Below are 14,848 nucleotides of genomic sequence, written 5' to 3' on the forward strand. Positions count from 1 at the left end.
ATACTGAACGAACATCTTGCTGATGACCTAAACTGGTTAAAAATTATTCATGATTTTGCTTTGTTACAGGCGTGAGGAGTTCATGCACTGGGTAGAGATGCTTCCTGACACTCAGACTCCATCTTGGCTCGGGTTGCCCAGCAATGCCGAGAAGGTCCTGCTCACCACTCAGGGTACGGCAAAGTCGATCGTCGTGATCATCTATACTCTGGTGCTGTGTCACAGTCACTGGACCACAACAAATCCTGGTTCTTCTTCCTCAGTCCATCTCCCAGATTTCATGTTTTCACATTAACCATCTTTCTCTCTGTTCTAGCATCTTTACGTTTATCCTGACAGGGTGACTCAGTGGAGGGAGATCAAGATCTTATTTTTTGTGTCTGCTTTGGGCAGAAGTGTGTGTGTGTGTGTGTGTGTGTGTGTGTGTGTGTGTGTGTGTGTGTGTGTGTGTGTGTGTGTGTGTGTGTGTGTGTGTGTGTGTGTGTGTGTGTGTGTGTGTGTGTGTGTGTGTGTGTGTGTGTGTGTGTGTGTGTGTGTGTGTGTGTGTTGTGTGTGTGTGTGTGTGTGTGTGTGTGTGGGGTGGGAAAGAACAAATGCTCCCTCTGCTAATCTCTCATCTTCACTTCACCTGTTAGTTTTCTATGACATCATAAGTAGCTCCTTATCACAGTGTTGTATATCATAGTCATTTAGCTGTGTAGTTTTAGCCATCCTGCTTCAAAAGGTGTTCTGCCAAAAGAAGGGTGTGTGTGTCCTCACCCTCCAGCAGCTGTATTTCACAGCCATCATGTCGCTTTGCTGAATTATTACCCCCAACCCACCCTCAGTTTAGGATTCAAAACATCCACACACCTCCCCACCCCCTCAGTCTCATCCTCCCTCCCTGTTTATTTTTTTCTTCCAATTGAGTTCCACACCTCCTCCAAACTCCCACAATCCCAGCTCCTGAAGCATCCACCCCTTGAATCACCTGACTCCCACCAGTTTTCTCCATCAACCCTGTTCCCCTACATTGGTTATATTCATTTCTTTTACAGATCCAGTCAAGAATGTGGTTAATTTATCCTCCTGGGAACTTAAAATGTAACATTTGATTGAAATGTTGCCTGAAGCCTTGAATGTCTTTCGTCCTGCCCAGTGTAGTCCTCATTTATTTGTCTGTCTAGTGCAACTCCTTTTTTTCTTCTTACATTAACAAACCCTGAAGGTAAGCTGTTTGTTTCTTTGTTCCACTATTAATTTCTTCTCCCTCCTACCTCCCACCACGGCCTTGTCTTCCACCTCCCTCCCCCACTCACTCCCTCCCTCTGCCGGGCTGCGCAGGCACTGACATGATGGGTAAGATGCTGAAAATGCAGATGTTGGAGGATGAGGATGACCTTGCCTATGAGACGGAGAAGAAGGAGCGCGCTTCGTCCACAGCCGATGCCCAGCCGGCCTGGATGAGGACCCTCCACACCACTGCCTGCAACTGGCTGCAGCTCATGCCCCAAATGGTCAATCCACTCAAACGCACAGTGGAGAACATCAAGGTAATGGCAGTAATAAGGGGAGAGGTGGTTGGTAAGCAGAACTTTGGGGACTTAAGTGTTTTGTGTTGTCTACAAGAAGCTTTACAATGTAATGTTGAAAATCTTTCTGCTTGACTCGTGAGGGGTAATGAGAGGTAAAATGAAAAGAAACAAAAGCAAAGGTTTAAATATTTTATCTTCTTTGTGTTATCGATGCATCTGCCAAACATCTGTATTTGATTTAAAGTCTTGTTTATCCAAACACACAAACACCAGGACCCACTGTTCCGGTTCTTTGAGCGTGAGGTGAAGATGGGTGGCAAGATGCTGCAGGAAGTCCGTCAGGATCTGTCCGATGTGGTGCAAGTGTGTGAGGGCAAGAAGAAGCAGACCAACTACCTGCGCACACTCATCAGCGACCTTGTTAAAGGTAGAATCTTACTTTCTTACTCTCTAATTTTAAAAGTTTAAATGAATACGGGTAAATCACTACACTCTTCCCCATTGTCAGGCTTGACCAAACAGGTGTCATTGAACAGTTTGTACATTGAGGAATTAACTGGTTTACACCTGTTTTTCTTTCTCCCCAGGCATCCTCCCTCGCAGCTGGTGTCGGTACACAGTTCCAGCCGCCATGACTGTGATCCAGTGGGTGGCAGACTTCAGTGAGAGAATCAAACAGCTGCAGCAGATCTCCCAGGGAGCTGCCAGCGGGGGTGCAAAGGAACTGAAGGTGCTGTTTTGTTAACCGTTTGTGTACAGCCTCAGTCAGACTGTGAGTTTTCATTGCCCAAGCCACTCACAGTACTTGTATTTTTCTTTTCTCCTCCCTCTCCAGAACATCCACGTGTGCCTCGGCAGCCTGTTTGTGCCAGAGGCTTACATCACCGCTACCCGCCAGTATGTGGCCCAGGCCAACAGCTGGTCTCTGGAAGAGCTGTGTCTGGAGGTCACTGTGACCACCGCCCAGGGTGCCACACTGGATGCCTGCAGCTTCGGCATCAAAGGTAAGACAGGCAGCACGTCATCTGTTGTACTCTAGAGTTGTGTAACAAGTTATATTGTGGCGCATGAAATGGGATATATGTGGTTTGTGCTGGACTGTTTTCATTTTTGTCTGCTCCCTTGGGGATTCACAATCGTTAAAAACTAAAAGAAACAATAGATTCTGGCAAATACTTGCACTACTCTTGAAAATGCAGTCCAGTTAATGTCACTGAAATAACTTTTCGTATATGTACACTAAAGATTTGTAAAATTCAAGGGTTCAAAATGTCCTTTTTCTCCCAGGTCTGAAACTGCAGGGAGCTACTTGTGCAAACAACAAGCTTTCTCTGTCCACCTCCATCTCCACTGAGCTGCCTCTCACTCAGCTGCGCTGGATCAAGCAGAGCAACGCTGAGAAGAGACACACGGTATGAACAAGATATTCTCCTTCCTATCAAATAATCAAACGATTTAGAAAAATATTCTAATAATGGTGTTAAATTCAGATTTTGCCTTGGTAAATGTTGAACCACTCATCACGTTTGGTTTTTCGTCTCGTTGCAGGTGACTCTGCCCGTGTACCTGAACTTCACCAGGTCTGATCTCATCTTCACTGTCGACTTTGACATCGCCACCAAGGAAGATCCACACAGCTTCTACGAGCGTGGAGTTGCTGTCCTGTGCACCGAGTAGATGAAACAAGTCATTCCTGAAGACCAGAGAGTCTTGATTATTTAACCACACATAATCACTTCCATTCATTGCTTATTAATCACCATTTACAAAGTAGTTTGTAGCCTGTTGCATTCCAATATTAGACATAGTTGGGAACATTCCTGGAGCAGTAATGAACATGTAACCATTTGTAGTGTTTGTGGAAAGTGTCTGAAAAGGTAAAGAGGATGTTGTCAGATGTTAAAGGAAGGGAAAATGAAATGTGGGAAAGGAAAGCTGGAAGTAAAGGATGTTTTTAGGAAAGAAACTGTATGTTTTTAGATGAAATAAAGTCCATTGGAATTAACAAAACTGCATTAATGACTTCAGTGTGTTTGTGTGGTAAATGTTTAATTTTAAGTCTGATATGAGAATAGAAAGGAAGTTGATTACCTGATCCTCACACTTAAAAAGTATGGAAGATTTCTGATTGTCACTACTGTCTATGTACTCTGTCAATCACTGAAATTAACTTCTGTCTGCCAGACTTCTAGAGACCAACTTTGAAATCACAAATTCACCGGCAAGATAAAATATGGTAATTGTAGGATAAATCCATGACATCATAAACATGGAAAGATTGTCCTTGTTGAAATGTCTGAACCCATTTTGTCACTGTTTTTTTTTTGTCACTTGTCAACATCTGAGGGGAATCCCACACCCAGTGACTTTCTGCTTGATGAGGAGGCGTTCCTGTTTCAGCCCGTATCATAATTTGACCCCTGACATGGTGAAACTTCAACCTGAGATCCAAAGTGCACATAGTGTTGGACGTTAGTTCCTGCCCACCCTCTTAAAAAACATTTAATCAGCTTATCATCCAAACCTTTATGCAAAGATAATAAAGGCTTCACGGATCAGAATAGGCTGAGAAAAAATCATTTAAAAATGTTAGTTTTAGTTTCAGTGTATTATTACTGCCTGCTGGTTGGAGAGAGACAGTCGTAGTTTTGCAAGAGAAAAGTAAAAAACAATTGTTTCAAGGAAATGAAACTGGACTAATCTGCAAGGTATAAAAATATATTTCAACACTTTTGTGAGAATATTTCTAAGAAATGGAAATAAGGATACTGGTATGAGACAGTGTTTCATGTTTTTGCTGCAGATGAGAACCTATCGAAATTGTATAATCTTCAAGACTGAAGGAGATTGACTGTGGTTAGTCAATTAGGAAGCCTACAGTGCTGCAGTCTGCAAGAACTTTGACTTGAAAGATTTATTTTCCAGCTAGACTACTCCAAACGTGAAGCCACAGCTACACAGGAATGGCACCTGTTGCTGATATTCAGTGGAGCTACAGTTGCTCCATCTTTTTCATTCGAACTACAGTAGGTGTGTTCATTACTATCCAGTACAGCAAAAGACACTCATTTAGTGTATATGGATAAAAAAAAATAAAAAAATTCTGTGTCTTAAATTACCTTTTGAAAGATGTTTTTCTTTTATTGGTCTCTGGGCAAATGTACAGTTTCTTCATTGCTTCGGTTTCTTCATCGTCTGTTATTGAGTACTTTTCCCAACAAAAATAATAATTTCTTAAAGAAACAATCAGCACAATGTAGGTAGAAAAATAAATCCTCAAGTCTCTTTACATGACCAAACAAAGTGCATTACAAGTAGCTATTTATAGTATGTCATTCTACCTTAAGTGATTTAACACACTTAATATGAGTGAAGTACTCCAGTCAGTGGTTTAATGAGTCTAACATGGTTCAGATGCTGACTCCCCTCCCTCCTGCTCCTCCTCCATGTTGACCACACACTGCCTCTTCCTTTGCACCAGCTCCACCACTTCCACCCCGGGGAACCCCAGCTTCCTCTTGTAAAGAGGTCTGAGGTGACAGGGGCTCTGGGATCTCTCTGAGGAGCTACCCAGCCTCTGGGACGAACTACCGTCCACTGGGGTTGAAGCTTCAGCTGTTTGAGGCGTGGAGGATCTTGTAGCGTGCAAGCCTGAATCATCAAATTGGCAGTGAAGTTCTACATCCATAGTTTGGGCGTGTGTTGTTGAATCATTGGCCATTTCCTCTTTAAGATCTCCACAACCCTCCTGGTCATGGTGAGAGGGCAGAAGGTCAAGCTCGCAGACCCACAGCTCAGAGTCACTCCCGCATTTCATCTCGACGTCCAGAAGACATTCCTGCTCCGTTTCATGATCTCTCATCCCATTTTTCACCACTTCTCTGAGGGAGGCGGGGTGATGAAGAACGAGTCTCCTGCTCCTGCCCGAGAACCGACAGCCTCCTCCTCCTCCACCTCTTCCCTGCTGCCTTGTTCGCCTGCTGGGGAGCCCCATGTCGACGTCTGACTTGTCAGAATCCTCAGAGCTCCCATCGTACGGGTCCAGGAACTACAACCATGAGCACATGCGCATTCACTGATGAACACACAAAACAGCAGGATGCTTTTGCAGCAGAAAATGGAGAAAGCTTACCAAAGAGTAACAGCCATGCCTTCCTGCTGGCTTGTGTGTTAATGGCAATATCCGCCTGAAAGTCTCACTCTCTGGTGCACTGCTCACACATCCCTGCTCAAAAAGAAATTCAGTTAGTTTTACATCAACAAGACGGCAATTAATTAATTTCATTGATTGAAGAACAAGCTGGAGCCCATCCCAGTGTGCTACACCTTAATGATGTTACTGAAAAGACTGTGGGTGTGGGAAGGTCCGGTGGTGGTAATGGGCATGGAGAATCATCCTAATTTCTTGGATAGAAACTCATTTTGAAGCCATTTTAAAAGTCTTTAATTAAGACAGGGATGCAACTGAAGATTATTTTCATTGTTGATTATTCTGTCAATTAGTTTTTTGGTCTATAAGTTGACAGAAAATGGTGAAAAAAGCCCAAGATGACGTCCGCAAATGTCTCGTTTTGCTTCGGCGCTTCAGAGCAGGAACAAAAATTCTCACATATTGCCCCTTTAATTTCATTGTTGACAACCAATCGATTAATCATTGGAACTCTACCTTCAGCCACTTTGAATGTATGCTGTATTGGTTGACATCGTCACTAGTGCTCAGTGTGTGTGTGTGATGTTCCCATTCAGAAATACCATGGTGCTGGTGTCTGACCACCTCGGACTGATCTCAGAGTCAGAATCTGTGCTGGACTCCACTTTACACATCTCCTGACAAAAATACAAAAAACAAAACAGAGGAAACTCCAGTCCACATTCATGTCAAGGCAACACACACATCAAACACATGTGCTTCTGATAAAGAGGCTGGAGCACTCTCTAAGCATGGAGATGGAAGTGATCTCACCATGTATTTTAAAGCAAGCTGGTCCATGTTGTTGGGTCTGTGTCCATCACTGTGGTCTAAATGGAGGAAGTGTAGTGCACTTTCAAAATTAAATACACACAAGTTTTGTTTTAAAAGTGATGTGTGGTAATTCAAATGATTAGCCATGCAGTGTGAGGATGCTACGTCCAAGAAAACAAATAATGCACATTTTAAAATGATAAGTATTGATACCTGGAAGTGAGAGCTGCCGCCTCCTCCTGTATGCCATGACATTTGGCGGGTCTAACTTTTAAAACGGACCAGAGATGAAGTGAAACACTGACAGGATGTCTTTGTGGTGCAGTCTGGTGAACCTGCAGAGAACCAGCTGCCTCTGAGTGTGAGCACAGGTGAGCAACGACACGCGACATGCAGCGTGGACACGCGCTCACAGCACCTGAGTTCGCTCATTTTGAAATTGTTACAAAATAATACGTCCGGTGAATTATTTTTGTTTTTCAAAATAAAGCTCTCACTGCCTCCGCACGACACCCGAATGTCGTGTCGTACTTTTTAAATTCACCAGGACCATCTTGTCAACTGTCTTATTATTTAATGAGTTCCCAATAATGTCAAACGTTTCTTTAATTTAGACACACTGGTAAAAGACTAACACATATTATTGTGGAGACTGTGGTACTATGGCCAGTGTTGTTATTCGTTGTGTTGTAGTTGCTTGTGTTAAGGTAGCAAATCATAATAAATCAAAATAAACATATAAAGATATCAAGATTGGCCATAAAGCAGGACTCACCTTAAGGCCCTTATCATCACGTTTTGCTTGCTAGCAATCAGTATTCCCATAACCCTTAACTTGGTAATCCAGCCGAAAGCTCAAAATTGTATTTGCAGATATCATCTATGTCTTAGTGTTCTTGCTCCTATTAAAGATGCACGAAAGTCTTATTTTCTTTTCTTTGGTTCATATGTGAGTCCTGAGTGAAGATTAAACAGTTTGTGTATAATTAATTTGTGAATTTTGTAAATATTTTGTAATTTGTACACCACCAGCGAATCACAGCTAATAAAATATTGTAGTATTTAAAAAAGAAAAGAATAAAAAAAACAATCTTCCTTTAAAGGAGCACTATGCAGTTTTCGGGGAAGAAGAGTCTAAACAAATAAAATAAACAAACTCTTTCTGTTTTCATGACTGAAAAAACAACTGACTTTAAAGGACAAAACAAATTCATATTGTTTTGACCTTTTGTTTTTACATGTGGCGGACCCTGCCACCTTTCTTGCTTCAAACAGTGTCCTGGGACCTGAGTTTGTAAAGTTACATAGTGCCCCTTTAAACATGTATATAACTTACCGCCAACGTTAAACACACCATACTCTTGCCGCATTGTTTAAAAGTTATTCTAAAATTATTCTTCATCATTATTTATTATTTTAAAATAGCTGCTATCTCTCCTCCTCCACCAGTTCCCCGGTGAACCATTGGGGGGAACGAGAGAGTCGGAATCCCCGTTTCCCTCCGTGCGTAAGATCCGGCCGGGGGGAAAGGGATGAATGTTAATTTCAAAGATGGCGGCGGAGGGAGGAGGGAAGGAGATGAACGAAATTAAAACTCAGTTCACCACTCGGGAAGGCGTCTACAAACTCCTCACTCACTCCGAATACAGCCGTCCTAACAGGGTGCCTTTCAACTCGCAAGGCTCCAACCCCGTCAAGGTCTCCTTCGTGAACGTCAACGACCAGTCGGGCAACGGCGACAGGATCTGTTTCAATGTGGGCCGTGAGCTCTACTTCTACATCTACAAAGGCGTTAGAAAGGTAGCATGCTAACGCGGCTAATGTCAGCGGAAATTCGCGATACTTCATGTTGAGAAAAACATCACTGCTGCCTGAGCTGTTGCTGAGCTTCAGGCTTGTGCTGTCTGTATTAAATAGCTCCGACAGGTGCTTGACTTTGAAATTAGCTGACACCTAGTTAGCTTGAAGCTAGCCTACTAGTTAGCTAGCCAACGCAACTAGCTAGCGTTAGCAAGCCAGTAGCTACCCCGAGGCCAGGGGCTAAATTCCGTCCCCAGTCCGTCACTCTGTGTTCGTTTGGCCGGTTAGAGGCATTCGTGAGGTTGGATAACGATCACTAGGATAAAGTTGACCTTTTTCATTTTATTTAAGTTGTCAGGGTCGAAATTGCTGCTGTAGTGGTTGTAGTTTGTGATGACACTGACAGTTAAACGCTGACAGCTATAACACCTGTCGACGCCTTTTGATTGACAGCTGTCCACAAACAACAGTGATGCAGATATGAGTGTATGGACAGTCATTTGGCTAACAAGCTAACTGCTGCCGTCATCTTTTCATATCGTGGCACTCAGCTTATTGCTTGGGGATATGTCTGGACAGAGTGGATGAGCTGATCAAACTAGCTGACTGCTCTGCTTGTAGAGAAATGCTAACTTGTGCTATGTATGATGGAGCATATCTGGTAAAGCATCCGCAGTTAAAGGGGATCATCTTTTAAAGGCTCAGTCACTGCAGAGTATACTTATATTTCTGCGTTATGTTAAGTCAGTAACAAATAAGTGGTTTCAGTCTGCAAAATGTCATGGTGAAAGTTGGCTCTGACAAATATGTGAGGCTTTTCTAGTTGAATAGTTGGAAGTAGGAATGAAATGATTACTCACTATTATCACTATACATTGCCCTCAAACTCCTGATGTAGTTTAGGAGTATCTTGATGGATGCTCTGCCTAATGCTACATTTATTCTAGTTTCTAGTAGTTCAGCCTTTAGCCAGTCTATTGCTGTTTTGTATCGCAGTGATGACACACATGACATGCACATGTTATGGCACAAGGCTGTGACACATTGCTTTAACTTAGAAGTCAGCTGATTCCTGTCAACCTCTGATGTGTCAGCTGAAACCACTTAATGCCACATTTATGACAGAGTGTTTGACTGTTTTATGATTTTCTACATCAAGAGTTTGTAGTTAATGGCATAAAGACAACCAAGAATAAGTAAGATGTCAGAAAATGTTCTTAATACATCACCTTATTGATTATTTGTCCCATCCCTCAGCTGAAAAAGATTGGCAATTTTACGTATCTGATATGATTTGCATGAGCAGTTACTTTGCTACAGGTTCAAAACAAAAATAGTTAGACCGTCCTTTGTATCACAGCCAGCATTAAACAAAGCCAGCAGCTCTGAAGACTTATTTCTTGTGTGTAAATCCATAAAACTCAAGCACAACCGCACTTGAAGTATTCTTCAACACTGTTGGCTTAATACCATGCATGCTGTTGTGAGGCATAGATACTGTGTTTTGGACTGGACTCTTGATTTAAACTACTTTTAAGACTTGGTTTGACATTTTGTGTCTCTGAGGTGAGACAGAAACACTCAGTGTCACATCCAACAGTAATGGAGGAACCACTGAGTCATCATCTTACACTCAGAGAATTTTCCATTCTATGAGTAGTGTAAACTGTAAATCATTAACAAATGGAACAGTTACACTGGTTATCTACAGTACATGCCTAGGGTGTTTTGTTCGCAGTAGTAAAATGCTGTTTCCCCGACCTCAGAAAGAAGCTCGACATCATCATAGACTGCTAGCATCTACCCTTCTGCAGCAAAAAGACGTACCTCTATACTCGAGTTCCTCCTTATTTTATCTTGGCGACTGTCAGCTATTTGTTGTGTTGGTAAAGATCATGCAGAACTATTTTGTGTTTCAGATGAGCGTCTTCTTTATAATAAATGTGATTCATTAACATTCAACCCTTCAGCTCCTCTAGTTCAATGTGTTTGCAATGAAGTACAAGGAGAAAAAAAGTTATTTTTGATATTTTAAAAGGTTATTGCACTCCATGTGCGTTCATGTATTTTTCTCTTCAGGCTGCTGATCTGAGCAAGCCCATAGACAAGCGCATCTACAAGGGAACGCAGCCCACCTGCCATGACTTCAACCACCTCACAGCTACAGCGGAGAGTGTGTCCCTGCTGGTGGGTTTCTCAGCAGGACAGGTACAGCTCATTGACCCCATCAAGAAGGAAACAAGCAAGCTCTTCAATGAAGAGGTAGGTCCATGAATGACGGATGTTGGATCACTAAGAGTTCTGTGTTCCTCAGGTAGCTGGTATTGGTCAGTAGAGGAATTGATCATAGTAGTACTGTTTATATCCATTCTGTAAAGCATCTGAATGTGTTCACAGGATTTCCCATAGCTTTTCCTGTACTTTATATTACCTTATGTGTTCTCTCTACCCAATGCCTTTAAACATAACATTGCCAAAGATTTAAGACTTTAAAAGTATTGTATGTATTAGAAAATGAATTTTCTGATGATACTGAACTAACGTTGTTGTTATTCCTCTCCCCTCCCTCCTCTTCTCTCTCCTCCCCTGTCTGCCTCTCAAACTTCAACCTTCCTTTCCTCCTGCCAGAGACTTATAGACAAGTCCAGAGTAACATGCGTGAAATGGGTGCCAGGCTCTGAGAGCCTGTTTCTGGTCTCTCATGCCAGTGGGAACATGTACCTGTACAACGTGGAGCATACGTGTGGCACCACGGCGCCACACTACCAGCTGCTAAAACAGGGAGAGAACTACTCTGTCCACACTTGTAAGAGTAAATCCACGCGGAACCCTCTCCTTAAATGGACAGTAGGCGAGGGGGCTCTGAATGAGTTTGCCTTCTCTCCAGATGGGAAGTTCCTAGCCTGTGTTAGCCAAGATGGCTTCCTACGGGTCTTCAACTTTGACGCAGTTGAGCTTCACGGCACCATGAAGAGCTACTTTGGTGGCTTGTTGTGTGTGTGCTGGAGCCCCGATGGGAAATACATTGTTGCAGGTGGAGAGGACGATCTAGTGACTGTGTGGTCGTTTTTGGACTGCAGAGTTATCGCCCGAGGTCACGGGCACAAGTCATGGGTGAGTGTGGTGGCATTTGACCACTACACCACCAGTGTGGAAGAGAGTGACCCAATGGAGTTCAGCGGCAGCGATGAGGACTTCCAGGATCAGATGATCCACTTTGGACGGGACCGGGCCAACAGCACGCAGTCTCGGCTCTCCAAGCGCAACTCCACGGACAGCCGGCCTGTTAGTGTCACTTACCGGTTTGGCTCAGTGGGCCAGGACACTCAGCTTTGCCTATGGGATCTCACTGAGGACATCCTTTTTCCCCATCTTCCGCTCTCACGGACACGAACACACACTAACGTGATGAATGCTACCAGCCCCCCTGCAGGTGCTACAATAATCACTAACACCTCTAGTAACACTACTAACGGAAACAACAGTGGTGCCAATACTCCTGGCATTAACTCCCTCTCTACTACATTACCACGCTCCAACAGCCTACCCCATTCAGCCGGCACCACCACCACAACAACAGCAAACAACACCAACAAGGCTGGCAGTGGTGGTGGCGGCATTGGCAGTGGTATTATGGACAGCGCCATCGCTACAGGCGTGAGTAAGTTTGCCACACTGTCACTCCATGATCGGAAGGAACGCCACCATGAGAAGGACCACAAACGCAACCACAGCATGGGCCACATCAGCAGCAAGAGCAGCGACAAGCTAAACCTGCTGACAAAAACCAAAACAGACCCTGCTAAGACTCTGGGCACGCTGCTGTGCCCGCGCATGGAGGATGTGCCCCTCCTTGAGCCCCTCATCTGTAAAAAGATAGCACACGAGAGACTGACTGTACTCATATTTTTAGAGGACTGTTTAGTGACTGCTTGTCAGGAGGGATTTATTTGCACATGGGCGAGGCCAGGCAAAGTGGTAAGTTCTTTTTAATGTAGGAAATGTGGGGGAAAGTTGACGTGATAAATAATGTTATGTCTGTCAGTCTTTAGCTGTCCTAAAATCAGTTGGTGGGCTGTAAGTAAAAATCAAGACATATACTGGAAGCATAAAATAAACTGTGGACATTTGGAAAAGCATTTTTTAGCTTTTATAGTCAGATTGTCTCTCTCTGCAGGCAGGCAAGGAACATATCAGACTTTGTTTAATGCGCATCAGCTTTCCAATGAAAGACCAATTATGCCTAAGTTTCAAATATAACCAATGCTATGAAAATATCCCAGTCTGGTTATATAATACATTCTGAAAAGGAGGATTTCCTGTGTAGACCTGTGAGGGGAAATAAGACGTTAATCCATATGAAGTGTGTTCATTGGTTCATCATAATCATCCCACAATGCATAGCAGCATAGCCAAGAAGTCATCTGCATACACTCTCACATTTCAGCTTTTATGCAAATGCCTCTGTATATGCCCAAAGAGTCTCTGCTGTTTCTCACATGCTTACAGCTTAATGTGTGTATACGCCCTCGTATACTTCCCTTTTGTCTGTGTGTTTTGAGAGATTTTGCCAGAACGAGGCACATGATAGTTAGCGGATCTGGAACAAACAGGCAGTCTGAAGGCAAGTGAGTCTAGACACATTCTTACTTTTGTCAGAGCCAGACATTAACAAGCACTGGAGGCAAAAGTACCCTAAAATTCTAGTCTCTTCAGTAAAATGAGGACACAAATGATGCTGTGATATTGAGGAGTGAGAAAATGTATGTGATGAATACAAACCACTTTATACAGCAAAAGTTTGATTTGGAAGTGCAAGTTGGAAGTTTTTATGGTGGAAGATTCAGTGTGTATTAGCCAAAAGTGCAATAACAATATAAAGCTAAACAGTTGAGTAAGTTCGCCCCAGAGCTGCAACTGTTTTGATAATCATTTGTAATTTTTCAAGCTAAAATGTAAAAGTTAAAAAAGGCTGGTTACAGCTTCTGTCAGGATTTGCTGCTTTTCTTTGTCATTATTGTAGTAAATGAAGAGTCGTTGGGTTTTGGACTGTTGGTTGCACTAAAGAAGCAAATGAAGACGTCACTTTGGGCTCTGGGAAATTGTGATGAGACAATTTTTAGACATTTTATAGACAAAATGTTGATATTTTGCAGCCCCAGTTTTCCATGTTAAAACATTAGAAGTGCCTTGATCAAGCAAACCTCTCAAAGACATAATTAGTGTCATACTGTACACTCCACTCTGACTGCTGTGCGCAGGCTTTTAATTAAATGCAGCGGACCGTAGCATGGAAAGAAGCGGCCAGAGGCTAATTTGTTGCTATCTGCCATTGCTATTTGCAACAGTATCCTATTTGTTGCTTGATTTTTTGCTACAGTTTGTGAACTTTCCCAATGCAAATCTCCTTGTTTTCCTTTTTCCAGGGTTTATTGTCATCCCAAAACCAAGCCAGCTCTCCCAGTGGAACAGTAGTATAGCCACAATATTTCTGCTGCTAAAGAACCCTGCAACCCAGAGTCTGATGCTGCTCTTCACCCTGCAAGCATTGCAAGTTTTCCTTTTCTTTGATACCCCTCCCTGCCCTATCCCCTCCTACGATTTTGTTAATGGCTTTTCTGTTCTTTTTTGTTTATCACTCACTTGACCTAGTGGAGGAATGAAGCAAGAGAAGGTGTGGTGCAATGGTGGACTATTGCGCTGATGTACTATTGTTCTGTTCTCTGGAGTTTTAACACATTTTAGAGTTTTAAAAATCTTTCTTTCATGTCAGATCTCATCAGACTGTTGTCCCCTCTGGAAATAAAAGCTTGGCTTTGTTAGATGCGAACCAGACAATTGTGGCTTGAGATTAAAAGGATAGTTCATTTAATTTTCATAATCTGTGTGAACCCCCTGGGTTTTTTGTTTTTTTTTACCAAATGGCGTGGCCTGGTCTCGGCTCAGGGTTACTGATTAAAATATGACTCTTGGGTGAACTATCCTTTTATGACCAAGTGCGTAAGCATCTGAAAATTTTGCATCCATCCACATTCACCCACCACTTCTGTCTTTTCTTGAGTAGAATCTCCCCATTTCGACTTTGCACTGATTTTGTTAGTTATTTTGTTGTTTGTTTTTATAACTACTCTAATGGAACAAAAAAAAAAGAGGGTTGAGGACTGCCTTGTTGCACTCGGCTTTAACATCCTCAGTCTTGAAATCTGAATCTATAAAGCTGGATGCTGCAATCAGAGTCTTTTTAAAGAAAAAAAAAATGTTTGCACTTAAAATTAGTTTATTAGAAGAAAATGGCTTTACATTTTTGGGTGTGCTCAGAACTCACAGATGGCTAATACAGTAGGTTGGAGAAAATGATAAAAACTATTAAAACCTTTATCTATTGAGCATTTATTTTAATATTATTTCAGATTCAAATCTGCTCTGTATCATAATGTGTATATTGTAATTAATTGATTTGATGGGGGCCTAAGCAAACTACCATTACTCCAGTGGAAGTTTTGTCATTGATAGTTATATTTCTAAAGCCTAAAGTATACATATTAATAATATTAAAATAATCTTGAATACA

The 14,848-nt window shown here is 42.5% G+C and overlaps 3 protein-coding genes across 6 annotated transcripts; 2 read left to right on the forward strand and 1 right to left on the reverse strand.

The window, feature by feature from the left end:
* Nucleotides 1-74: 74 nt before the first annotated feature.
* Nucleotides 75-3,529, forward strand: LOC311254155 (cytoplasmic dynein 1 heavy chain 1-like). Its single transcript, XM_084384556.1, has 7 exons — nucleotides 75-173; nucleotides 1,324-1,532; nucleotides 1,788-1,941; nucleotides 2,102-2,244; nucleotides 2,350-2,518; nucleotides 2,802-2,926; nucleotides 3,063-3,529. Exons 1-7 carry the CDS (start codon nucleotides 83-85, stop codon nucleotides 3,189-3,191), a joined length of 1,020 nt encoding a protein of 339 aa, XP_084240682.1. The 5' UTR covers nucleotides 75-82; the 3' UTR covers nucleotides 3,192-3,529.
* A 1,100-nt stretch (nucleotides 3,530-4,629) lies between these two features.
* On the reverse strand, nucleotides 4,630-6,879 carry LOC311254154 (uncharacterized protein). Of its 4 annotated transcripts, none has more exons than XM_084384555.1 (5): nucleotides 6,691-6,879; nucleotides 6,478-6,533; nucleotides 6,267-6,338; nucleotides 5,647-5,739; nucleotides 4,630-5,562 (listed from the first exon to the last, which is right to left on the reverse strand). In XM_084384555.1, exons 1-5 carry the CDS (start codon nucleotides 6,725-6,727, stop codon nucleotides 4,915-4,917), a joined length of 906 nt encoding a protein of 301 aa, XP_084240681.1. In that variant the 5' UTR covers nucleotides 6,728-6,879; the 3' UTR covers nucleotides 4,630-4,914. The 4 variants fall into 4 exon arrangements, with proteins under 4 accessions (XP_084240681.1, XP_084240680.1, XP_084240679.1 ...); XM_084384554.1 differs by having other exon boundaries at nucleotides 6,267-6,341; XM_084384553.1 differs by having other exon boundaries at nucleotides 6,478-6,556.
* Nucleotides 6,880-7,985: 1,106 nt separating this feature from the next.
* On the forward strand, nucleotides 7,986-14,848 carry LOC311254158 (WD repeat-containing protein 20-like). The gene is made up of 4 exons (XM_084384559.1): nucleotides 7,986-8,277; nucleotides 10,357-10,539; nucleotides 10,906-12,255; nucleotides 13,704-14,848. Exons 1-4 carry the CDS (start codon nucleotides 8,014-8,016, stop codon nucleotides 13,755-13,757), a joined length of 1,851 nt encoding a protein of 616 aa, XP_084240685.1. The 5' UTR covers nucleotides 7,986-8,013; the 3' UTR covers nucleotides 13,758-14,848.

The sequence above is a fragment of the Pagrus pagrus genome (genome assembly GCF_965226575.1).
Source record: "Pagrus pagrus genome assembly, contig: HAP1_SCAFFOLD_489, whole genome shotgun sequence".
Lineage (NCBI taxonomy): Eukaryota > Metazoa > Chordata > Actinopteri > Spariformes > Sparidae > Pagrus > Pagrus pagrus.